The 27702-nt window shown below is 39.9% G+C and overlaps 1 protein-coding gene and 1 non-coding gene across 4 annotated transcripts in view; both read left to right on the top strand.

Moving 5' to 3' along the window:
- Nucleotides 1-3342: 3342 nt before the first annotated feature.
- LOC124555179 overlaps nucleotides 3343-27702 on the top strand; it is a 159677-nt gene continuing 135317 nt past the window's right edge. Inside the window, exons 1-2 of one of the 3 annotated variants that reach the window (XM_047129010.1) lie at nucleotides 3343-3763; nucleotides 16795-16967. In XM_047129010.1, the coding sequence (XP_046984966.1) occupies nucleotides 16796-16967 (172 nt within the window). In that variant the 5' untranslated portion in view covers nucleotides 3343-3763; nucleotide 16795. Of the gene's footprint in view, nucleotides 3764-16794; nucleotides 16968-17475; nucleotides 17643-27702 lie in introns of those variants that run through there. The other 2 variants (XM_047129009.1, XM_047129011.1) reach the window with 2 other exon arrangements.
- Trnat-ugu lies at nucleotides 15597-15671 on the top strand. The gene has a single exon. It is a non-coding gene; the product is annotated as a tRNA-Thr (tRNA).

Raw genomic sequence — 27702 nt, 5'->3', positions numbered from 1 at the left:
GTGTTTGGGTCCATGACTGGATAAAAAAGATGTCAGGCCAGTTGCTCAGCAACCTTCCTGAAAGAAATTATACTGGAAGACTCTAGAAATTATTTTAATCACCTGTACCACAATTTGTTAATGGGAAGCATTGCTGTGGTGTTTTAAATAGATTAACATTGAATAAAGAATTCAGCTTTCCAGATTTCTGCAGCCTTTTCTCTATGAATTATTTTCCTTAAAAAAGCATTGGCCAACTCGAACCAAGGAATTTTAGTCCTGTACATGCTGGCTGTTTCACAGCGAGGTGTTTTGCTTGCCTACATTTTTCTTAATTCATTTGTATATGTACTCCTGATTAAATGAATTTGGCTCTGTAGCTCAGATATTCTCCGCCAATCCATGTCCAGATCACATAGGACCCTCTCAAGCACAACAACGTGTTGCTGCTTGTTTGTGCAGTCGACATCATTAAAATTCCAGAAACACCTATGCAGAGCATTGATATCCATAACACGAGCAATTTTCTCCCACCCTCGCTTCATATTTCAGTTTGTTTGCACTTAACCGACGGACCAAACCTCAATACTCAGGCAACTTGTGTAGCTAAAGTTGGTTCAATACATGCAACCTAGTGCCGTCGTATAAACTAGGCTTTATAGATAGCGTATCGCCTTTTCTACAATCGTTTTTGCTTCCATATAAACGCCAATAATTTCGAAACATGCCTGAGTTTTCGCATTATGTCTTGTTTTGAAACATTTTTGGCTACTCAGGACGGTGTGCCTTTTGTACAGTAGAAATATTTGACTGAACACAGAATTTATCTGCCTTTGATATTTAACTGAAGAGAAACTGCCATTGTGCTCACTGAATTGGTTACCAGAACAGCTGATTTCCAGACACCATATTAGTAAAACAACTGACGTTTGGAAAACGATATCTGATCAGACTAGCAAACCTGCTTTAGGCCTTACTAGTAACCATGACAGCAAAAAAGACATTTCTGAAATTCGGTTTTTTCCATCTTCCAGAAGTTGTATCTCATCTATAGATAGCACATCATGCTGAAAAACCCCCACAGAATTCCAACATGCCTAATTCCAAAATGAACTCGCATTGAACAGATTTCTAAGCGCTTTTCATAATTTTATGTACAGCACACAATAAATCGTGTAAAATTATCAGTTTGGCATACATCTAAACGACATGCCTTTAACTACATGCATCTTACGAGAGGTACTGTGGCTGTGCTCCTTTCAAAGTTACGCTTTGTCTGAAGCATCGACTTGCTTATATTTGTATATACATCACAAGAGGAACTATGGCTGCGCTCCTTTCAAAGATATGCGTCCTGCCACCCGCAAAAATTTTAACATTCATCTTCAAGTTTCTGACAGCTCCTGTGACTTGTCCTTGTCAGTCATTTACAAATTAAATATGAAATACGAAGTGAGAGTGAATATTCAGAACATATTGATTATCTGGTAAAAACAAACTTACCATTCATCATCTTAACAAACAACATAAACAAGACAAACACATGTGAAAAAGAATTAAAAGGTGACTTTGTCTCACTGTCAACCGCCTATAAAGTATAGAAATAATTTAGACGCGAGTTATTTAAGGAGACTTCTTTACCAAACAAGAGCGTCTTCAAATTAAGCACATGTGTGTACGAAATATATTCTAGTAATTATGCAGTCATATTTCTGCTGATATTTTTCTAGTTGTTTCAGTTACTTTCAAAAGGACAGGAAGAAGTTTACTTTTCTGGCAATGAATTGTAGTTTTTCGCGCATATTAGAACATTCTTCACACAACCCACACATTTATTTATCACTGGGGGATTCTTCTCCTTAAGTAATTTCTGTAATAAGTACCACTACGTAAATAACTAGTAATTAGTTGACAGATTGTCACTTTCAAAGAAAGAAAGTACAACAATACTCGTAATTTTTGCGCAAATTAGAACACACTACCCACAACCAACACACTTATTTAGCGCTGGGGGATCTTTCTAAATATTATTCGTACTACATACCACTATGTAAATAACGAGTATGATGTGGGCGGAAGGTCACTTCGAAAGAAAGAGAAGACAGCAATAGTTCCCAGATTCGAAATGAATGAACCAGCTGAACACATATATTATAAAGACCTTCTGCTTTAATTCGTATGTTAGAATGGCTGCCGCCGTCACGACGATACCTTGACAACAGCGTTATCTATAAATGCCTTCGAGAAAACCAAAGTGTAACTTTGAAAGGAGCGCAGCCATAGTAGCTCCCGTGATGTATATGAAAATAGAAGCACGTGAAGCATCTGGGTGAGGTCGTATTGGATTTTAGTAAGCTCGAATTACGTGTGTTTTATATTACAACCATATTATAACTTATCTACTGTAAATAAATGCTGCTCCAGAACACCAGTACCTTGAGAATATCCCAAAGAGGTACAATTTATTGGTATTAAATGTCAATTATTTACAAATTAAGCATGAAACATGGAAAAGCGAGCGAATCTGGTGAAAATAAACTACCACTCAGGACTCAACACATAAAAAAGAGTGACACATGTGAGAGAGAATTAAAACGTGACTTCGTCTGTCAGCCACTTATAAAGCAGAAAAGAAATTTCACAAGTTAGTTATTTTAGGAGACTTCTTTTCCAAACAAGAAAATCTTCGGGTAAAGAACGTATGCAGACGAAATACATTCTGCTTCTGGTACAGGCACATTCTAGATGCTTTTTTTCTCGTTGTTTCAATTACCTTGTAGTGCAAATAAAAAAGTTTACTTTTCTGGCGGCGAATTGTATTATTTCGTACAAATTAGAACGCACTTCACACAACCAGCACATTTGTTCACTGCTGAGGAAGCTTCTAGTGTAGTTACCGTGCTACATGCCGCTATGTAAATACCGAATATCAGGTGAGCAAAGAAAGAAATGGCAGCAATAGTTTCCAAATGTGCAATTAATGAACCAGATGAACATATAAAGAACTGCTGCTTTAAAACTACCGCAGTCACAACGCTACCGACAACAGTGACATCTATCGATGCCTTAGAGAAAGCCAAAGTATATCTTTGAAAGGAGCGCAGCCACAGTACCTCTCGTGACGTATATATAAATAAACGATAAAGGCACGTATGTAAACGTGAACTGACGAAGTTATACAAAATTAGACTGAGTACAACCAGTTTGAGCAATAAGAATCTAATTGCGGGAGATCCGACAATATACGAAGCAACTTTCAATCTTATTCATAGACAGTCAATAATCTTGCACAATAAAAATATTGCACAATGCTATGGGCAATCTAGGGTTAACTTTAATTGTGGTTCCTCTGAACTGAGACAATAGACTGAGAGTGTAGTGTTGCATTTCTTCTCAAATGAAGTCTTTGTATTGATTTGTCGTTCACATCTTTCTGTCAACATATTTGAGTTTCTCATGATGATGTTTTGAACTTCTCAAGGTGCGATGCAGAATGCGACATTATGTGGTGATGTGTATGAGTGAATTTGTATAAGAGAAAAAAAAAAAAATAGAGAGAGAGGGAACAGCCTTCCAGTGGCTCCTTCTTTGTGTCAGTTCACCTTACACTTGTTGCGCTATACATTGTGGAAGTGCCATGTAATGGGTATTGAGATAAGAATAAACTAATAAGTGTATTGCATCAAATCAGGTTGTGCATATGTTAAATGCACAGATGAATGCTTTCGTTTTTTCAGCGATTATTGTGCTTCAAGTGAATGGGAAAAATACGTTTTAATTGAAGGTGAGTGTGTGTTTGTGTGTAGTCCTTTAGAAAACATACACAATATGCACTTCATAGAAGTTTGTTTTGCTGTCACGTTACGTAAACCAACGAGACAGACAGGTATGACATCTAAAGTTTCGCTTCATATGCACATAACTGCGTGAGCTGCACCTGATATCAACGCTAAATTATAATTTAAGAGTACCTACAATTGTGTAATAATTATGTAACCATAACAATAATATTATTAACTTCATACATAGTCTGAAGTCTTGTTTCCAGACAATTACCGTAATTTTGCAAATAAATAAATTTATTAAACTTGTGCACAACGAATTCAGATTATCTATGTTTCAGTTCTTTACAATTTAAAACTTTCGTTTCTAAAGTTTGTTCACTTTAAAAATTTGTGGTGTTGTATACCTCTTCAGTAAAGATGACAAAACTTTTGAATATTTTCGAAGTTGAAAATATAAAATCACCGCAGGAAGTGGTGTTGCAGATGTTGTTATCCATGATGTTGGTTGGTTGTATTCAACAGTGGTATCATCCTGCCCTCTTTTTCCAGCATAAATGGTATAATTGTTTTTCTTAATACATTACTATTTTGAAATTAAGAATCAGAGCCTCTTAGGTGTCTTAGTTATGGCACTGGACATGTGTTAGAGAGATTCAGTTTTTACCTAAGAGTTCTCAATTAGATTTTTGTAATTCACTACTGTTTAATTGTGTTTCCTTCAACGAGAACATTGCCTTCTTGTTTTGCATTCTCACTCAATTGGGAGAGAATGTTTCATCTTTAAACGCTGTTTAAGTGGATGTGGTATTAAACTGTACCCTTCCTTACTTTATATGGTCAGCAAACGGGTAGTACGTGATTCTACATTCAGATAGTTCATGGATTACAACTGTTTGAGAAAACTACTTTTTTATTCAATGGGAATGATTCAATTTTTTTGGTACAACTCACACTTTCATTCAAAGTGCAAATAGTCTATAGGCTACTTGTTTTTTAAGACGGTGGTGGTTGGTTTGTGGGATTAAAGGGACCAGAAAGACTGTGGTGAATAAAGCAGATTGTGCCTCAAGCTTAATGCATTACCCGGAATGATTCTGGTGTATTGACCATATCCTAATTGCACCACTTTTGAAAATATATGTTTAGGAGATAATGTATTTTACATACAAGTAAAGGAACTGTTTGGTAGCGCACTTGGCAAGTTGTTGTAAAAATGGCAAATGATTCAGTATCCATTTCCTGATTTATCTTTTATTTTCCATTTACATGACTGAATTTTTCCTCCTGTGTGTCAAAGAATTTACTACAGTTTTCATAGCAGGACACTACCCTCCAAACCTAGTCGATTGACGGATCTGCCTTCATTCATTTATACTTTGTGTTCCATAAATCTCAACATGGAGAGCCTTCAGGAACATGGAATGAGTGAAGTTATACACTGACAGACACAGCCACTGCAGGCTATTTCTGTTCAACAAATTATGCAGTTGCTAATCCACTAATAGTGATAATTATAGAATTTATTTCTAAAGAACTTTAGGATTATATATGTTTGTGTATGAGTAGAAAATCATTGCCTGTCCTCTTCAAATATGCAGTTGCTGTTTTTATCTAATGTGTCCAGGCTGGTACTGCACCAGTTTTAGGTTTCAGTCAAATGTTTTTGTAGTAATACCAATCCACAAAAGTTCAAACAAACCTTTCACATCACCACAACTTCCTCCTGCCAGTAAGTGCATTTGGACTTTAACAACAAAGGGGAATGGGAAATTTGTAGGTGAAAGCATGTAACAGTTTTTTGTGAAATTTTATACTCTTTAAGTAGGAAGACCACTCTTTTTACTGCAAGTCACTTCTTAATACATTTTTATACTTCTTAAATTATTTCTTTCTTTCTTAGAACTGAAACCATACTTTAAATTAAATTATCTAGAAGTTGAGGTACCACAAAGTGTTAATTAAGGCAATTACTAAACAGTTATGAGTCTTCCTCCTTGTTGAATACACTTCAGTCAAATGCTGCTGTTGCGACAGTTATTTTATGCTGTAGGAAAGATAGAACATCATGGTTTAATTTACGTATTTGTATTATATTTTGCATGTCACAAAATTTTGCAATTTTTTGTGGTGTCAGCTTGCAACCTAGTTGTTAAGTCTAAGGTAAAATGAAGCTGTTGTAAAACTGCCATGTGACTAGAAAGACATGTTGGAAAAATGTAAAAATGGTTGTCTAATTTATTTTTGAACTGGTTTTATTTAAAATCCAATAAGAATGTAGGCCTAACATATTATTCTGTTAATGCTACAGTTATGTCGGGACTAGTGTAGCAGGGGTACAACCCGTCGGCTTTGGACAATGACGTCACAAGTGGCCAATCGAGAAGCGATTCTTCTTAGTGTTGTAGCTCCCTTCAGTGGCTGATAAGTGTTTTTTGGCTTTTTTTTAAAAAAAAAACTCACGAGATAGAATAAACAGATCCACTCTATTAAGCAATCAGTAAAAAAACGAAACTGAAACATAACAGCAAAAGCGAATATGGTAAACTGCTCTCTGGCGGCTTGTGACGTCCTTGTCCAAAGCCGACGGGTTGTATCCCCTGCTACACTAGACCCGTTATGTCTTCAGTTGACAGTGGGTGGTCACTGTATCATGATTATTACAGCAGCACATGAAGCAACATGCTTGAGTTATCGGTTACTGCTAAAGCAGTTTAGAGTGGGAAGTAATTGTTTCTATTGTGGCGTAATTGTCGCAGATGATAGGTCTCTTCTCTACATCGTCAAGGTTTCAGATGAAATTCATAGCTTCATATGCTAGGTCATTGCTCAGAAATCTGACACAGAGCTTTTGGAAACAGAACTTGTGCGTTTAATATTCTTGAGGTGAGGAAATTTTTCTACCAAATTTTATGGACAAGTTAATATCAAATGCTATAAATCTTTACAGATAAAGTTGTAGCTAGTGGCCAGCAGGCACGGTAATTACGGCAATAAATAATAACTTGCACTCCCGTCACTTAATATGAATACTTTTATATACTCACAGCGTATACACAATGCCTGTAGCATAGAGTACATACTACGAGAACTGCTATGGCAAAGATACAGTTGTTCTTGCTGTGATATTATTGGGGGTTAGAGCCAGTGGTGGTTCTACGTCCCCACAAAGTGATATTTTCACTAAGTTCTATTAAGATTTTATGAAACATGACGTGTGCAAGGTATTGATTAGTTAACCAAAGTTATCATTCGCATAGTGAGATAGTGACAAAGTTCTTTCTTTACACTTGATATGTATTGCAAGGTCCTCTGCATATGGTGTACTCACAACTCTCCGTGGGGTTGTGATTTGCTCTTGTTATTGCTTTGTGCTGCATGTCTTGCAGGAGTCTGATGCTTTGTGGGGTTATATCAAGTCATAAGCTGCAATCTAACCTTCAGTGAAGTAGTTCGTGTCTGACAGGATGTAGATTACTCTGTTTTGATTGTATTGTGAAATACATGCTGCCTTGACTCCCTCTAGTCGTTTGAGGTTTTGAATGTGTGAGGTGTCTCCATGTAAGTCGTATTGTAAGCTGTCTGATGCACGTGTTGCAACCTTTATGTCAAATAATCTCAGAGCTGTTCTTACAGATGGTAGATTCAGTTTATTAATCTCGGTAGTTGCATTCTTCGCTCTTAGTACCCTATCTCCAATGTGCTAGGAAAACGGCCTGTTACCTGCACTATAATTGCTAGGCTTTTGTAGCTTTTGACTGTTTCCAGTTTTTGTTCTCCACAGGTGAATTTGTCAATGTTTGCGGGGGTCCCTCCTTTCTTGAATGTAATTGCTTTTGTCGGAAATACGGAAGCGTCCGATCCCGCCCATCTGCTTTGACCCATGACGTCACAAATATGGCGGAAACGACCATAAACCACGATTCCAATATGGTGCATATAAAGTCAGTACGTACACATTATGAGGACAAAAATACATTGAAAAGCAAACACACACACTTTCCACAAAAAGCCTAATGGCACTAACGGGACAAGCGCGGGAAATCGGGTGTTTTTGAGTGGGGGCAAACTAAATATAAACAAATTTAGACACCCACCGCCATACAAAACCACACAAAAGACGAAAAAAACCGACATCACAGAACTCCCCAAATACCACTAAACACAGTATCATCTGGAATCAGACACTTCCCTTGACCTATATCTCAACAGCAGCTCCCGATCCCAGAAATTAGGCTCAAACACTTCCCTTGGCCTATATAGCTTAAAAACATCTCCCGATACCAATATCAACATAGACAGCCACACATTGGGATAGAACACTTCCCTTGACCTGCACACTGTTAATTTTATCTGTCATATCCATTCCAGAACATAAACAACAACCGATTAATTTTAATAAAATTACCACACAATGTACAGTGAACAACACTAAATTAACCTTCACACAAAATCGTTAACTCACTGAAACGAATTCCACTACAAACACAGCCAACACTCTAACAATTCTGGATAATGAGCAATAGCAAACTGAACCCATTACACCACACAAACGAAAACCCTGAACATACCGCCAGAGAGCACAACAAACCACAACACGACGACATCTACAAACACGCCACACTCACAAACCAAACTCTGCGCCGTCATGACGTCACACGCGACGTCACCCTTATGTCACGGGTCAAAGCCGACGCGTGGGATCGGACGCTTCTGTCGACCCTTTTTGTCTTATCCTTATTTATGACCAGGTCATTTTTGTGGGACAGTTTTTCCAGTTTGTTAATGGCTTCTGCGATGACACACTTCTCTCTTATAGTAGGATCATATCATTGGCATACATCTACATTTTCACTTAAGAAATTGTCACTTACATTCAGTTCATTTCTTAACCTAATTCAGTAAAATTTTTCCCAGTTTGTTTAAATTATTTGAGACTTTCAAAAATCTGATTTCTCAGGCTGTGCAAAGTAGAATTTTGTTTCAGACACATTCTACATCTATGCTCCACTAGCCACCTTGGCAGAGGGTCTTTCTTTACCACTATCACTTTTCCTCTCTCTAGTTCCAGTTGCAAATAATTTACGGAAGAATGATTGTTAGTAAGGTTCTGTATGCGTTTGAATCTCAAATTTTCTATGTTTTCAAGAGTCTGCATTCTTTGACAGTTACATCTCAATGCTGTGTTACTGTTGTTCACCTGCTTTGGACTGCATTAACAGATACGACATACTTGAAAGTGGCATAAAAGCTGAAATCTAGATAGTACAAAAATTAGATATAGTAGTGCATAGTCGAAAGGAGGTGTACTCTTTTAAAAAATTACCTTAGATACTCTTAGCACGATATACACTGAAGTGACGAAAGTTATGAGATACCTCCCAATATAGTGTTGGATCTCCTTTTGCCTGGCATACTGAAACAACTCTATGTGGTATGGACTCAGCAAGTTGTTGGAAGTCCCCTGCTAAAATATTAAGCCATGTTGCCTTTGGAAAGTGTTGCTGGTGCAGGATTTAGTCCAGAAATTCACCCTCCAATTATGTCCCATAAATGTTTGATGGGATTTGTGTTGGGTGATCACTCAAATTATCAAGTGTGTTCTTCAAACTAGTCATGAACAGTTGTGGCCCATTTACATGGCACATTTTCATCCATAAAAATTCCATCTTTGTTTGGGAACATGAAGTCTGTGAATGACTTTCATCCCTGACAGTGCTTTGTATGTGCAGAGCAGTTATCCAGAATCATAGTTTCGATTTATGTAAGTGACCCTATAACTAGATGGACGAGTTCATTCTGAGGTGCAGAGGAATACAAGGGCATAGTACTCTGAATAGAATTGTTTCTAATAAAGCCCTGTAATGTTGAGTCCAATCTTCAGATGGATGAAGATGAAAATTGCAAATTCAGCTGTGGATACTGGATTGAAGGTTATCTACAGTTTCATAACTGGAAGCAATTGATTACGGTAGCCTACACCAGTAACTTGCAATTGGTTCAATTGCAGAGATCATTGTGATAGCTATTTAGAGGTTGAAAGGCAATCATTTTTCCCAATGGTAAAAGGGGGTGGGATTAGCTGCCATGGTGCAAGGTACCCACATACTGTAGTAGTTTCTGTAATATGGCTGAAGATGTGGATTTCAATCATTTTCAATTCCACATAAACACATCTTTCTCTCTCACCTATGCATTTTTTAAATAGCGTTTCAAAGAAACTGGTATGACATCATATTCACTGAAAATATTTGCAATTTCTGTCTTTATGTAGTTATAACAGTTTCTGGCTCTAGATTAATCAGTCAACAACATTTCACCACACTGACTTCACAGTAGATTTGACTTTCTGGTGTGTCCTTCACGAGCTCTGTGACAAAGGATGGTCTTAATCATTTTGATTTAATTTTACGTCTATCACATGCAGTCTGAAGATGTCATTGACGAAAAGTGTCGTTCTCATAGCAGTGTTCGCATTGGAGCATCACTCTGAGCCGCACTTATAAACGAGCAGCGATAGGAACATTGATAATTCCCACATGAGTTTTCTTCACGAGCATCGAGAATGCTTGTGAAATACTTGCCAGACTAGAAAGACAAAAAGCATCATAATTCACCTGCATCCATTCATGTCCATAGTGCATTCATACAGACTTCGGCATTTCCAGCAGCACAGTGCAACATCCCAAACATCCAGAATTGCTACAGAGTGGCTCCAGGAACACTCTTCTGAGTTTAAACACTTCCACTAGCCACCAAACATCCCAGACATTAACATTATTGAGCATATCTGGGATGCCTTGCAATATTCTGTTCAGAAGAGATCTCCAAACCGCCTTACTCGTAGGGATTTATGGACAGGCCTGCAGGATTCATGGTGTCAATTCTCTCCAGCACTACTACAGACATTAGTCAAGTCCATGCCATATCGTGTTGTGGCCCTTCTGCGTGCTTGCAGGGGCCCTACACTATATTAAGCAGGTGTACCAATTTCTTTGGCTCTTCTGTGTAAAAAAGTTTTTCAGAGTAGTATTTATAATAGGTAACACTACATTCTGGAAAGATAAGTTTTTAAGAGATCGTAAGTATTTGTGGTCCAATAATGCAATCTTCAAATGGATGCTTTATGACATATTTATTGGTCATGAAGTTATTTTTGCTGTAAGATAGTATTCAATATCATCTCTGTCAGTTATTAAATTTATTAAACATTTCCATTTCACAAAATTGTTAGCCACATCTACAAACTTTAATATGTATGTACTCCATTTAAAATACATTATATCAAAGACGAATTCAACAATTATTCAAAAGTGTGATAACCTAATGTTGATATATTCTTTGTCGCCATCCAACTGAAGCTTTCCATTAGATAAATCAGTATTTATAAACTTATAACTAGCATCAAGCACTCCTTGTAACACAATAGAACATTATGTTGATGTTTTTTGAGCACAGAATCAGAATTGGAAAGGCTAATAATTCAAATATGTTCTCAGTTTACACTTTCTAAACAGGTGGAAACATCCAAATGATGATGTAGTAGTTGCAGTAGCAGTAATCTACTATTTTTCTGAACTCATCAGTATATGCAGTTTTCACATTTGACAGTCTGACAGTCATCTCGTCTAAATTTAGTTACCTCTTTTATGATTTTTGCAGCAGTTGCGGTCAAACAAAAACAATATGCTAATAAAGAGCTGACCAGTACACAACTGTCTGGAAAAAATTATAATTCATTAAAGCATAATTTTGTTTTTTTTAGCAACAGCAGTACAAGATAAATCTCAAAGCTTATATGATAAATTTAAGACTGTGTTGGCTTCCATTTCAAAGACAAAACAAATACACTGCCCGACACCACTTCACTCTGTTACGAAAGGTCTGTCATTAATGGCCTGTAGAAGCTAAGAGCCACACTAGCCTTCAGTCATGCTTGTCTTTGACACTCTTACTGGTTGTCACAGCTCCAACATACACCTACACTATGTGGTCAAAAGCATCCGAACACCTGGCTGAAAATGACTTCGTGGCGCCCTCCATCAGTAATGCTGGAATTCAGTATGGTGTTGGCCCACCCTTTGCCTTAATGGCAGCTTCCTCTGTCACAGGCATACGTTCAATCAGGTGCTGGAAGGTTTCTTGGGGAATGGCAACCCATTCTTCACAGAGTACTGCACTGAGGAGAGGTATCGAAGTCGGTTGGTGAGGCCTGGCACGAAGTCGGCATGCCAAAGCATCCCAAAGGTGTTCTATAGGATTCAGGTCAGGACTCTGTGGAGGCCAATCCATTACAGGGATGTAACTCTCCACCACAGTCCATGCATTATGAACAGGTGCTCGATCGTGTTGAAAGAGCTCGGTTGCTATCACCGAGCGAGGTGGCACAGTGGTTAGCACACCGGACTCGCATTCGGGAGGATGACGGTTCAATCCCGTCTCTAGCCGTCCTTATTTAGGTTTTCCGTGATTTCCCTAAATCGTTTCAGGCAAATGCCGGGATGGTTCCTTTGAAAGGGCACAGCCGATTTCCTTCCCCATCCTTCCCTAACCCGAGCTTGCGCTCCATCTCTAATGACCTCGTTGTCGACGGGACGTTAAACACTACCGTCCTCCTCCCTCCTCCTCAGTTGCTATTCCCGAATTGTTTTTCAACAGTGGGAAGCAAGAAGATGCTTAAAACACCAATGTAGGCCTGTGCACCTCCAAATTTTACTGTTGGCACTATGCATGTTGGCAGATGACGTTCACCAGGCATTCGTCATACCCACACACGGCCATCAGATCGCCACATTGTGGTTCATCACTCCACACAACATTTTTCCACTGTTGAATCATCCAATTTTTATGCTCCTTACACCAAGCAAGGTGTCGTTTGGCATTTACCGGTGTGATGTGTGGCTTATGATCAGCCGCTTGATCATGAAATCCAAGTTTTCTTACCTCCCGCCTAACTGTCATAGTACTTGCAGTGGATCCTGATGCAGTTTGGAATTCCTTTGTGATGGTCTGGATAGATGTCTGCCTATTACACATTACAACCCTTTTCAACTGTCAGCGGTCTCTGTCAGTCAACAGGGAAGGTCGGCATGTACGCTTTTGCACTGTACTTGTCCCTTCCCATTTCCACTTCACTATCACATCGGAAACAGTGGACCTAGGGATGTTTAGGAGTCTGGAAATCTCGCTTACAGACATATGATACAAGTGACACAAAATCAACTGACCACTTTCGAAGTCCATGAGTTCCACGGAGCGCCCAATTCTGTTCTCTCACGGTGTCTAATGACTACTGAGGTCACTGATATGGAGTACCTGGCAGGAGGTGGCAGCACAATGCACCTAATGTGGAAAACGTATGTTTTTGGGAGTGTCCGGATACTTTTGATCAATAGTGTAGGTGACAAGTCATGGGATAACAATATGCACATTTACAGATTGTGGTAGTATCACATACACAAGATATAAAAGGACAGTGCATTGGCAGAGCTGTCATTTGTACTCAGGTGATTCATTTGAAAAGCTTTCTGAAATGATTATGGATGCACAATGGGAATTAACAGACTTTGAATGGAGAATGGTAGTTGGAGTTAGACGCATGAGGCATTCCGTTTCAGATTATTTCGAGACCTACAGTGTCCAGAGTGTGCTGAGAATACCAAATTTCAGGCATTACCTCGTACTACAGAGAACACAGTGGCTGATGGCCTTCACTTAATGACCAAAAGCAACGGTGTTAGTGTTGAGTTGTCAGTGCTAACAGGCAAGCAACACTGCATGAAATAACCATAGAAATCTATTTAAGATGTATGAAAAGCATATATGTTATGGCATTACTGACAAGTTTGGTGTTAATGGGCTACGGCAGCAGACAACCAACATGAGTGTCATTCCTAACAGCATGACATCGCCTGCAGCACCTCTCCTGGGCTCACGACCATATCCTTTGGACCGTAGACATCTAGAAAACTGTGGCCTGGTCAAATGAGTCCCAGTTCCAGCTGGTAATAGCTGATGGAAGGGATCAAGTTTGGGACAGGCCCTATGAAGCCATGGACCCAAGTTTTCAACAATACACAGTACAAACTGGTGGTGGCTCCATAATGGTGTAACTGTGTTTACATGGGGTGGACTGCGTCCTGTGGTCCAACTGAAGTGCTCATTGACTGAAAATGGTTATGCTTGACTTCTTGGAGACCATTTGCAGCCAGTCCTGGACTTCGTTTACCCAAACAACGATGGAATTTTCATGCATGACAATGCGCCATGTTACAGGGCCACAGTTGTTTACAATTGGTTTGAAGAACATTCGGGACAATTTGAGAAAATGGTGTGGCTACCCAGATCGCCTGACATGGTCCATTTATGGAACTATAGAGGCCACATGAATCAGTGTTTCTGGAGGGGACTTCCAACGACTTGTTCAGTTCATGCCACATCATGTTCACCGCACTATGCCAGGGAAAAGGATGTCCAGCATATTATTAGGAGGTATCCTACGACTTTTGTCACCCCAGTGTATATTTACTGTTAGCCAGCACATACATACCCTGAAAATCCTCCATAGATAGATTCTTCATCAGAATTAAATGCTCCAAGTGGGGCTACATGTGTAATGTACAGTTTTGGTAGGAATTACTTTTAAAAATAATTGTTCATTTATGCGGTGACCACTTAGTAGTCCTTGGTCCCCACATCAGTGGTAAGTGCCTTCAAGAGATGAAACTGGCTAGTTTCCAGAAAGTTTAAGTTGATACCTCATATATTTGGTTGATTAAGCAGCATATTGAGAATAATTGATAATGATACCATATCTTTTTCTTCTGTGGTAAAGCTCTCTTACACAATACCAGGAAATTAAAGCCCCCAATATTCTCAAAGCTCTCACTGAAGTGATCGATTACTTTGGGCAATCGAATTGGAGACAATTTTGTATTTTCTTTCCATGGTTTTGCTCAGACTGTTTCTCATTCTGAAGGTTTACTGAATGAAGTAGACTCAACATAGTTTTAGACAGTGGTAAATACACCACCTCTCTTTTCGATTGTTATTCCACTCAAACTGATGATTTTACTGTGTCGATATATTTATTTAGCATGAGATATTCACAGTGTTGCTATTGACAACTGGGACTAGCTGTGGGATTTCATCACAAATGTTCTGGCAGTTAAATGGTATGAGGTTATTATTTGTACCTCAAGTATTCTTGCAGTTTAATAATATGAACTTATTATTTTGTTGGCTGCATTTGACTTACAAGATGTATTTTCTTCTGTCTGTTTTGTTTGGGAATACTCTCTGAAGAGGCCCACAAATACTGGCAGGAGGATATGGGGGCCAGGATACTACCTTAGAACAATTGTGATGTTATGTGGATATGGTGTGTGTTCTTTCAGACATGTCCGAAAGAACAGACACCATTGATGACCTGCAGCCATCGAGAACAAAATTAGAATTATATTAATACCTTCAGCTGCTAACGGGCGTTGATATATCAACGGGGACAGGTGAAAATGTGTGCCCCGACCGGGACTTGAACCCAGGATCTCCTGCTTACATGGCAGACACACTATCCATCGAGGGCATGTCCGAAAGAACAAACACCATATCCATATAATTGTATAGTTCTGGCAACACCGGGCATGACCTTCTTCTTCTGTGCGGATGCACACATATTCTCCAAACTCTTATGTGACTTTGTATGAATGTCTTCCACGAGTAATGAGTGTGTTGGGGTGGGACACTACAAATGTAGTGTGTGGACATACAAGGTGAGAATGTGGGTCTCGCGGGAGGCATGCACGAGATGGTCCCTGCAGTTGCTCTATCCTCTGTGCTCTCGGTGGCTCAGATGGATAGAGCATCTGCCATGTAAGCAGGAGATCCCGGGTTCGAGTCCCGGTCGGGGCACACATTTTCACCTGTCCCCATTGATATATATCAATGCCTGTTAGCAGCTGAAGGTATTAATATAATTCTAATTGTGATGTTCATTGTGTACACACTCTGCTACTTAATTAGCTACTGCTTTTGTGTAGTGTACCTCCTGATCTTTGAATCGGGCTTACATAGTTCTACAAAGTAAAGATCTTTACAGAAGCAGTGGAGTATCTTGATACTATCCACCACCTGTCTCCAAAATGGGTAGTCCTAGTCACTTTGGGATATATACTGTCAGTAGGAAGCTCTGCTTTCACCGCATGAACGAGATTCATGATCTTCACCCCATCAGCTAGTTGCTTGTGGGGAATGGGGATAGTTGTATAATGGTAGGTATCTGATGTCATTGGTACTGACTTGAGGTGAAAATTGTTAGCCTGCACCCCCAATAGGCATCAGTACAACTTTTGTAGCAAGGTAATGTTATATAAAGTTCACGGCATGACTTGCACCTTGTCTTGGGTCATTGTATTGGCTCTAATTGTTTGATGATGAAATGACTGATATTTTATATAAGATTAGCAGTCTCTTGATATATGTTGACTTGGATGCTATAAATTCCGAGGACTTCCTCTCCTTTACAGTGGTAACTATACTTTCGTAACTTTCTGGAGGAGTAGGTTTCAAATCCCATCCAGACACCTGGTTTTGGTTTTCCATGCTTTGCCTTAATCAAGTAAGGTGATTGCTGGGAAGTTCCTTTAGCGAGAATATACTTTATTGCTTATGCTGTACTTCTCCTATATGAGCTTAAGCCCTCTCTGAAAAGACCTTGTTGTCAGTGGGACATTAAACCCTGATCTTTCTTCACCAGAAACATGTTGCAACTGTTCCGCTTTTCAAGTCTGCCATTGTTTTAACACTGTTGTGTGCACTGTCTTTTAAAAACATCGAAGACTGAAAATTATGCTTGCATTCAAGAGTGTGTTAGTCAAAGATAATTAAAAGTTGATGAAATGGGAGCACTTAGAATAGTGTTGTGAGAATTTGTTTTATCTGACATTTTGTGGAACATGGTGAATATTATCAAATTGTGGAATATAATTTGTGCAGCATACATACGTAAATTTTGTGTGTAATTGACGTGTTACAGGATGACTGAACCAGCAGGTGGCTCGGATAAAAGTTTTGGCACTGATGTTGCTGGAAATGCAGTATCAGGGAGATCAGAAAAATCTGCTACGTTGGCAAACCTGAAAGCATTGTTCCAGCACCAGTTTGATAATGAGATCATTACTTGTGTAGCTGCAAGTTTTGGATGGAATGGTAAGTGGTATTTTTCTAAATATTCTATATTCTGACAATTTAATGACAGTGATAATTGGTGTGAAATTCGTGTTATCTCATTTTTCGTTATGTGAAATGAAAGGGCTGACTGTTTGGGTAATAGTTTTTCTAAGTTGATTTACTGCTTTAAAATTGGGCTGCTGGTTTTACCACCTACATTTAATGGCACCTGAAATAGTTGTGGACCTTGTAGTGATGATCAGAAATATATTAAGTCACTTTGTCATTAAAAAATCCTGTAGTGGTTCTCAATTCTCAATTCAAAGTGAGGAGAGCTATTAAGTTCACCGGCAATACCTTCTGATAATATCTTGCTTCTCCATTCATAGACAGTACACTTTTCAGTCACATTTTGTTGTTTACAATGAGGTATTTGTGAAATATGAACTAGAAGTAGAAAATAAAAGCCTATACAATACAGATGGGTAAAGCTATAGTAATGAAAAAGTAAACACTATCTGATGGAGATGTAAACTAAAACTGAAAGTTTCAGGACCACTGATTCTTGATGTAGAGGTAATGGGAGAACAGTATGAAAATGTGATAGAAAGGAAGGCAGATCAATCAGAACCTGGGATTGATAGAAATTCATGAAATTTAGCTGCCTGTGGGTGGTTCCAAACTAAAGAAAGCAGGATCAGACAAAAACTAAAGGTCAGAAATTTCAGTAATCTCTTTGCATGTGTTAAATCACCAGCAGAATAGTATAAGTAAGTAGATATGCAAGTATAGGTTGTATGGTTTAAATGGGCATACAATCATTTATTTATTGATTTGTTTTTATCCTCACCCACCTCATGATTTTTATCTCTGTTTTGCTGGTTGTGGGTATGATCTGAATAGATTGTTAATTTTCCATGCCAGTTTTGTATCTCTTGCCCATTACCAATTTTCTTACCTTAATTTCATTCTTTCTTCATTGTGTGTTTGTGGATGGGACGGGGGAGGGGGGTGGTTGGGGGGGGGGGGAGGTGGTAAAGCTGCCTCCTTCCAGATGTTTGGTTTGAACACCGCACTGCTTTACTAGTCATGGTCCGGCCCTGAAGCTGGTGTACACTTGCCCTCCTCAGACTGAGTGAGACACTTGAAAAAGACCAGCTCCTGTAAAAATATCAAATCTCCCACTCTTCAGCCCCCCTCGCCATCCACCCACTCCTCTCCCAAAACAGTATCTGTTTGGACTCTGAAACTTAATCCAAGTGCCACCTAGTGGCAGCTTCCAAAATGGGCAGGTCAGACCGTCCAATATAGTCTGCTCCCTGCTGGGAGACCTTGCAACCTACGTGCGGAAGTGGATCTCCCAGGTCTTCTGTGTGCGCAGTTAGGATTAGCTGCCATTGTAATGGCTGAAGCAGGTGGCTTTTAGACCCCGTAGCGGACAGACAGGCGTGTGTGTCTCCCACCTAAGCCAGGAGCCGCAGTTGGCGGGTTGCCTATGCATATTGTAGAGTTTATTCTAATAACCACTTATAATGTACAATTTGTTCCATCCAGTTATTGTGAGTGGAAATAAGGGGAGGACAGTGAGTCCTCTCGCACTGTACACTCAAACTCCAATGTATCACCACGGGAAGAAGAGCCTGTGCGTACATTTTCCGGTCCTCTGGGCTGGATTCAGTGACCACGAGGAATTGACATTCGTGCTTATTCATTTTCTGGTATTTGTGAACTTTTAAAAAACCACTTGTGAGCTGCGCACGTTATTGGTTTCATTGGTGAGCGCTAATGAGTGTCCCTAGGCCTGTTCGAGACTTTGACGATAACAGCCTTAACAACGGTGAACGGGGACATATTTGTGAACATTTAATGTGTCTCAAACTCAAACGTGAGAAGCACAGAAACATGTCAGCGCCAGCATCATCGGTGACGTCACTTCCTGCTCCTGCCGAAACTTCCCACCTTCAGAGACTGCAATGCCCGCCACGCCAGCTGCCAGTGCCCATGACGGTGCTGCTGTTCCAGTCCGTACTGCCTCGTATTGCCACTGCAGCCTGGTAAGTGCAGCTGTTGGCTTCCTTCTATCATCTTCCCAATCCTAAACTGGAACCCTCAGAGAAATAGAAATTAGTCAAGCAGAGAAGTGTAGCAAAGGCCACTCTCTCGTGCTTAGCAAGCTTCGTGCAGTCTGTGGACAGTGCCAGCATCGAAATGCTGGAATCAAAATTAAGTCGATTGACTCGTATTCAGACTGATTTTGAGTCGTCTCAAACACAGCTGGAAATTGAAGACGAATCAGCAGATCATAGTAAAGACAGGGCAGAATTCGAGGATTCGTGTCACTTTGTTGAATCCACTATCAAGGGTTCAATGAAGAGGTACACCCAGCTTTTGCAGCCTTTATGCTCGAATCCATCAGGTAGTGTCAGTTCTTTGAAACTACATTTTTGAGTCTCATTATGAATAACAATTAAATTGATGACAATCAAAAACTTCATTACCTTAGTTTGTCTTTACGAGGTGAAGCTAAAGACCTGTCGAAACGTATACCTGCCACAGCAGGAAACCTATCTAAGACCCAAAAATAATTGCAGCCACACATGCTAAGGCTTTGTTGGCCTTACCTACGGTCGACCATGGTGCAGCGAGCGATTATAGCCAACTAATTAATCACGTATGTAGCCATTTGAAGGCCTTAGAAGCTCTCGGACCTGATGTTCCACTTCATGAAGTTATTCTTTCAGAAGAGATTCTGGCTAGTATGCGACCTACGGATCATCATGAGTGGGAGGTAAAGATGTCTGGGTCGACATTCACCACATTAAATCAACTAATAGATTTTTTGGAAACAACACCTCAAGGGACCTGTAAGGAAATGCCAATAATTCAAGTCAAATGAGACGTGAGGAGGGCTCATCTGGCTAATGCTGATACTGAGAAGTCACGTAATTTTTGTAGTGAACCTCATATTATCACTAAATGCAAGGGGTTTCAATCACTAAATGTTGATGAGTGGCAGCCATATGTGACAAAAAATAAGCTTTGTTTTTTGTGCATCTGCTCTGGTCATTTCTCGACTAAATGCAAGATTTCTCCTTGTAAGACATGTAAGGGAAGGCACAACATACTGCTCCACAAGCCTGCTGATCCAAGGAATGGGCAGAATAGTAAATCAGGAGGCCATTCCTTGGCCCATCAAGCTATGAACGGGAAATCAAACCTCCATTGTGATGTTTTGTTGCCAGCAGCTGTTGTCAACATTAAGGACAGCATGGGTTGACAGCAGGTTTGCAGAGTTCTGCTAGATAGTGCAAGTCAGCTATCATTTATATCTAAGGCATGGCAGAGAAATTAAAACTGAAACAAAGTAAACATTCATTTCTTGTGAAGGATGTAAACAATGCCTCTACAGCCTCAGTGTTTTACATGTGCAATGTTGAACTGTCGTTAGGCTCAATGACTTTCATGTTAGAACCACTTGTGCTATCATAGACAATGTCACCAGTGACCTACCAAAGAACAAGATAGTTACAAGGTCCTGGAGTGTCTCATGTAATATTCTGCTCACTGGTCCAGAATTCAACAAGCCTGCCACAGTAGATTTAATTCTTGGTGCTGAGGTTTTCTTTGATGTTCCTTGTAAGGAAAGGCTGGTGAAACCAAGTCATCCTTCACTGATCAAAACAAAATTTGGCTGGATTTTGTCTGGTAGGATGCCTTCAGTTGCATGTAACATATCTCGTTCTACAGTGACCTCGTGCTTTGTTAGAGGTGACAGTTCAGATGCCAAACTGCAGAGGTTTCTGGAGTTAGAGGAACTGTTTACAAAAACAGTGAGTAAGGTGGATAAAATATGTGAGGCTCACTTTCAGCACCACTTGGCACTAGATGAAGAAGGGAGATTTGTGGTTCGACTGTCAGTGAAACTGTAAACCCTTAGGTGAATCACAACAAGCCTCTTGGAGACTGATGCATCTTGAGAGGAGATTTAAAGGGCAACCGAATCTGCAGAAGGGATATGCTGCATTCATTCATTCATGCATGAATGTGCTGAACTGTAACACATGGAGATCTGTACTTCTCAAGGTATTATTGGTCCAAGGTGTTACCTTCCACATCATGCTGTCTTCAAAAAATGCAACCCCACTACTAAGTTGAGGGTAGTATTTGATGGCTCCGCTGCTACTTCTAATGGAGTATCTTTCAATGATATCTTGATGGTTGGTCCCACTGTCCAGCCAGACTTATTTTCCATTATTATAAAATTTCGCTCCTTTAATGTGGCTCTGTAGGCTGACATATCAAAAATGTATTTCCAAGTGTGTCTCTTTCCTGATGATAGGAACTTCCAGAGAATTCTGTGGCAGAAACACCGCCTGAGCCGATGCAAGGATATAGACTATGTACACTCACTTATGGAATCACTGCTGCTGTCTTTCTTGTTACCAGATGTCTTCAACAGTTGGCTTTGGAAAATCGAAACAGGTTTGCAATGGCATCGCAAGTGTTGATGTCTAGCATTTATATGGATGACTTCTTAGTTGGATCAGCTATGGAAGCTGAAGCTCAGGAACTTCAAACTCAGCTGACTCAACTACTTGCTTTGAGGAGTTTCCACTGAGGAAATGGTGTTACAGTAGTCACAAGGTCATGGAAAAATTTCCTGTGCAGGACAGAGAAACGTCTTTGCTTTGTCATCTTACTGATGAGCAAGCCATAAAAACATTAGGGATATTATGGCACCCTGGCTCTGACACATTCCAGTGCCATGTGCAGCTGAATAGTCATCGGCTCTCAAAAGGCTACCAAGCGCAATGTCCTGCCTACAATAGCATCAATCTGTGATCCACGGGGGCTTCTAGGTCCAGCGGTCATAAGAGGTAAATTGTTCTTGCAGCACTTGTGACAACTAAGCCTTGATTGGAATGAAATTCTTCCATCCAACCTCACTGATGAATGGAATGTTGTTTGTGTGCAACTGCCTTCCCTAAATGGTATTTTGATTAACAGGATGATCATTCCTTGCCCCCAGTATGTTAAATTAGAAATTAATGGTTTTTGTGATGTGTCACAGTTGGCATTTGGTGCGTGTGTATACGTCAGATGTGGTCTTTTCTATAACAGTGTGCCGGTCTCATTGGCTGCAGCCAGATGTCGGGTTGCCCCCGTGAAACAACAGTCTCTTCCATGACTGGAATTATGTGGTGCTCTGCTTCTTGCTCGACTCATTCACAAGGTGGCCAATGCCTTAGATATCGTAGATAGTGGCAACATTCATTTGTGGACGGACTCCCCAGTAGTTCTCTGTTGGCTGCAGCATAGTCCTGGAAAACTTTTTTATTTATTTATTTACACTTCAAGTTCCATAGGGCCAAATTGAGGAGCAAATCTCCAAGGTCATGGAACGTGTCAGTACTTGAAATTACAACGTAAAAGTAATAACAGATAAAAATAAATGTTTATGAACCCTAAAAAAGTCAGTCCATAAGTTCAAGTAAACACAATCAACAATACAATAGGAATCAGCTTAATTTTTCAAGGAAATTCTCGACAGAATAGGAGGAGTGACCCATGAGGAAACTCTTCAGTTTCAGTTTGAAAGCACGTGGATTACTGCTAAGATTTTTGAATTTGAGTGGCAGCTTATTGCTTGAGAGCTAAGAAAGTCTGATCCAAATGCAGGTTTGATTCCTGCCGAGTATTAACCGAGTGAAAGCTGCTTATTCTTGGGAATAAGCTAATATTGTTAACAAGAAATGACAATAAGGAATACATATATTGAGAGGCTAATGTGAAAATACCCAGACTCGTGAACAGGGGTTGACAAGAGGTACGGGAAGTTAACAATTTTCTTGTTGAATGATCACTAACTTCTGATACCATTCGAATAGTAAAAATGGCCGTATTAAGTCTTTGATCAAGATCCTGAATGTGGGCTTTCAACGACAGCTTACTATCTATCTGAACACCTAGAAATTTGAACTGTTCAGTTTCACTAACCATATGCCCGTTCTGTGAAATTAAAACTTCAGGTTTTGTTGAATTGTGTGTTAGAAACTGTAAAAACTGTGTCTTACTGTGATTTAGCGTTAGTTTATTTTCTACAAGCCATGAATTTAGGTCATGTACTGCACTATTTGAAACTGGGCCAATGTTGCACACATCATCCTTTAATACCAAGTGTCATCAGCAAACAGAAATATTTTAGAGTTACCTGTAATACTAGAGGGCATTTCATTTATATAAATAAGGAACAGTCAGCCACAACACTGATCCCTGGGGCACCCCCCACTTGACTGTACCCCACTCAGACCCCACATCACAGCCATTCTCAACATTTTGCCTTTGCTCTTGCTGCCTGTTGCTAAAGTAAGAGGTGAACCGTTTGTGAGCTACTCCCCATATTCCGTAATGGTCCAACTTCTGGAGCAATATTTTGTGATCAACACAATCAAATGCCTTTGTTAAATTAAAAAATATGCCAAGCATTCGAAACCTTGTGTTTAGCTCATCCAATATCTCACAGAGAAAAGAGAATATAGCATTTTGAGTTGTTAAATGACTTCTAAAGCTGAACTGTACATTTGATAGCAAATTGTGTGATATAAAATGATCAGTTATCCTTACATACATGGCCTTTTGAAAAACTTTTGCAAACACTGATGGCATAGAAATAGGTCTAAAATCATTATCCCTTTCTCCCTTTTTATAAAGCAGCTTTACTACTGAGTATTTTAATCGCTCAGGAAGCTGACCTTGTAAAGAAAAAATTACAAATATAGCTAAATACGGGGCTAACATGTGAAGCACAGTACTTCAATATTCTGCTAGACACTCTTGTCTGTATAACAGAGGAGTATTTCAGACATCAGTCTCAGAGAGGCATTTGCCAAGAAAGTTAAATGATTTCCTGTAGAAACTAAATTTTTATTTAATTCACCAGCAGTGCTCAGAAAATGATTGTTAAATATTGTACATATATCTGATTTATAAGTAACAGAAATATTTTTACTGCGAACTGACTATATCGTCGACCTTGTGCTGCTGACCAGACGCTTCCTTCACAACTGACCATATGGTTTTAATTTTATCCTGTGAATTAGCTATCCTATTTGCATACCACATACTCTTTGCCTTCCTAATAACATTTTTAAGCACCTTACAGTACTGTTTGTAATGGGCTACTGTAGCTTGACTGTGACTACTTCTAACATTTTGATATAATTCCTGCTTTGTTCTACAAGATATCCTTATCCCACTAGTCAACCACCCGGGCTGCCTATTACTGCTAGTACCTTGTTTAGAACGTTCTAATAGAAAGCAACTCTCAAAGAGCATGAGAAATGTGTTAAGGAAAGCAATGTATTTATCATCTATGTTATCGGCACTATAAACATCCTGCTGCTCTTGTTCCTTGACAAGGTTTAAAAAACACTCTGTTGCTGTTGGATTAGCTTTCCTACATAGTTTGTAATTAAATATGACATTGGTTTGAGTACAAAAGTCTTTTAGTGTTAAAATCTGTGCATAATGGTCTGAAAGGCCATTCACGCTTTTACTTACAGAATGCGCATCTAGTAATGAAGAATGAATAAAAATATTGTCTGTGGCTGTGCTACTATTCCCCTGCACCCTAGTTGAAAAAAAACACAGTCTGTATCAAATCATATGAATTTAGGAGGTCTACCAACATCCTTTTTCGTGCACCATCATATACAAAATTAATATTGAAGTCACCACATATGACTAATTACTGGTACGTTCTACAAAGCGAATCAAGAACCCTCTCTAGCTTGAGCAGAAATGCTCTGAAATCAGTTAGGGGACGTATAAACAACACCAATTAGAGGTTCAGTTTAACTAAATTCAACTGCCGCTGCACAACATTCAAATATCTGTTAAGTGCAGTGTCGTGATACATCTATGGGCTCAAATGGAATACTGTTTTTCACGTACATAGCCACTCCCCCACCCCGCATGGAACTCCTTGAGAAACAACCAGCTAATCTGGATCCTGGTAAAGGAAGCCTCTGAATTGCCAAATTATTTAAGTGGTGCTCTGATATACCAGTAATTTCAGAGTCAACATCTATAAACAGTTCACTAACTTAATTTCTAACAGAGTCTCTGAAGCTGCTTTGAGGTCACTTTTCAGTGGTGATCTGGGCCATCATGGCTATCCACTCGTGCCCTCGACTGCAACACCTGTACTCCACTTAGTGTAGATCATCTGCCTGACAGAAGGTGTGTACAAGTATCCTTGGTGTCAGTCATAAACTTGATGATGAATTGCTGTGTAAATATTCATCATTCAAGAAAACTTAGAGTTTTGACCTATGCACTGAGGTTTGCTAATAAAACTAGGCTTCAGCAATCAGACAGGATAACTGGGCCACTCACTCCACAGGAATGCCAAAACGCTATCAAAAGGGCCTTTGGCACAGTTCAACATAGTGAATATGGTAATGAGATCACTTTGTTGAAGGCCAGTTCCCCTATTCAACATAATAGCAAATTAAGGGATTTGCACCTGTTTGTCGATGCCAAAGGTATTTTATGAGTGGAAGGGAGATTAATGAATGCTGATGTACCATATGATGAGCGGCCTCCTATTGTTGTACAGCCTAAGCATCATTTGACAAAAATTCTCGTAACAGATGAACACGAAAATCTGTTGCACGCTGGGTGACAACTTTTGTTGGCCATGTTGCGTAAGAGGTTTTGGATCCCCAATGGGCGTAACACAGTCAAATGAGTTATCAGGAAATATTTAAAATGCTTTAGGCTTAAGTCCAAGACAGAAGTTCAACTCGTGGGTCAGCTACCTGCAGCTAGAGTAAACCAGTCTCGTCCATTCCAGCACTGTGGAGTAGATTATGCAGGCCCTATTGCTGTAAATCATGGTGGAAGACGGAGTAAGGTTACTACCAAGGCTTATATTGCTTTATTCATGTGTATGGCACCCAGGGCCATCCACTTAGAATTAGTTAGTGACTTGGTAACAAGTTTTTTGGCCGCCCTCGGGAGATTCATTGCAAGAAGAGGGAAACCTCACATGTACAGCGACAGTGGCACCACATTTGTTGGTACAAACAATGAACTTAAATGTTTTTTCTCTAATGATGCTACTGTTAATGGTGTGGTGAATTTTTCGACCTCAGAGGGAATCAGTTGGAGGTTCACTCCACCTCATGCCCCTCACTCTGGTGGACTGTGGGAGGTAGGAATCAAATGCATGAAGACGCATCCCAAAAGCATCATCAGCAATGCGGTACTGACATTTGAAGAACTGACTACTGTCTTAATTCAGATAGAAGCATGCTTGAATTCAAGACAGTTGTGTCTTCTCTCTGATGACCTAGGTTCTCCTGCCACTCTCACTCCTCGTCATTTCCTAATCGGACAGCCCCTTTGTGCTTATCCTGAACTCTCTGTCCTTGAGGTTCCCGCCAACAGGTTGCACAGATGGCAACTTGTACAGCAGTTGCATCAGTCCTTCTGGAAGACGTGGCCCACAGAATACATAAATGATCTGCAGCAACGCAGAAAATGGACATTGGGAGTAGCATGGCAACCCCAGACCGGCGATCATGAACTGGTCAAGGAAGATAACTTGCCTCCCTTGGTGTGGAGGCTGGGTGTAATTGATAAGCTGTTTCCCAGTCCTGATAAGTGTGTGCATGTGGTGATGGTAAAAACTGCTAATGGCCAGATTAAGAGGCCTATAGCAAAATTGTGTCCCCTACCTAAGCAATGAATCAGTTCAGTGCTCCCTCAGATCTGTGTAGTGATGAATGATACAGGCCCACTGCCAAATTTACCATTTACTGGAACAACCTCTTAATTCATAAGATCAGCTTGGGAAGCTGTGGATGTTTCTTGTGGACCAACTGCTCTTAGTACTGATTTTTATGTTTCTATGCAGTGTGATATTAATACTTTATTGTTTTGTGTCCTACATGTTGGTACCCATCATGTTTCACATGCAGTGTGACAGTGGTTTTTGGTGGTGTGGGCATCCCAAATCCTAGAGTATTCTTGTTTTATGTGCATTGATATTGTGTCTAGTTATATTTTTATTGTTTTCCTTGTCTTGGTTTTGTTGTTTGTTAAAATTATGGTTATTTATAAAATGAGAAAACTCATTTTAGAGTGGGAGTATGTTTGTACTCTGCAACTTACTCCAAGTGCAATCGAGTGGCAGATTCCAAATTGGGTGGTCAGACTGTCCAGTATAGTCTGCTCCCTGTTGGGAGACCGTGCAACGTACGTACGGAAGTGGATCTCTCAGGTCCTTTGTGCATGCAGGTAGGATTAGCCATCGTTGTAACAGCCGAAGCAGGTAGCTTCAAGACCTCGTAGTGGACGGGCATGTATGTCTCCCAGCTAAGCCAGGAGCCATAGTTGACATGCTGCCTGTGCACATTGTAAAGTTTATTGTAACAAACACTTGTAACATACAGTTTGTTCTGTCCAATTATTGTGAGTGGAAATAAGGGGAGGACAGTGAGTCCTCTCGCACTGTACACTCAAACTCCAATGTATCACCACGGGAAGAAGACCCCGTGCATAGAGTAGCTTGAAGACAATTTGTGATGTTCCTTGACAGGCAACAAGTGATTTCCTTCACCGTGGTAGAGTGCTCTGTAATCCACATAGCCAGAGCTTGAAGTGCCAGTTTGTGTGTGTGTGTGTGTGTGTGTGTGTGTGTTTGTGTGTGTGTGTGTGAGAGAGAGAGAGAGAGAGAGAGAGAGAGAGAGAGAGAGAGAGAGAGAGA

Source organism: Schistocerca americana, chromosome X, assembly GCF_021461395.2.
Source record: "Schistocerca americana isolate TAMUIC-IGC-003095 chromosome X, iqSchAmer2.1, whole genome shotgun sequence".
Classification (NCBI taxonomy): Eukaryota; Metazoa; Arthropoda; class Insecta; order Orthoptera; family Acrididae; genus Schistocerca; species Schistocerca americana.
This window is presented reverse-complemented; position numbering and strand designations above follow the sequence as displayed.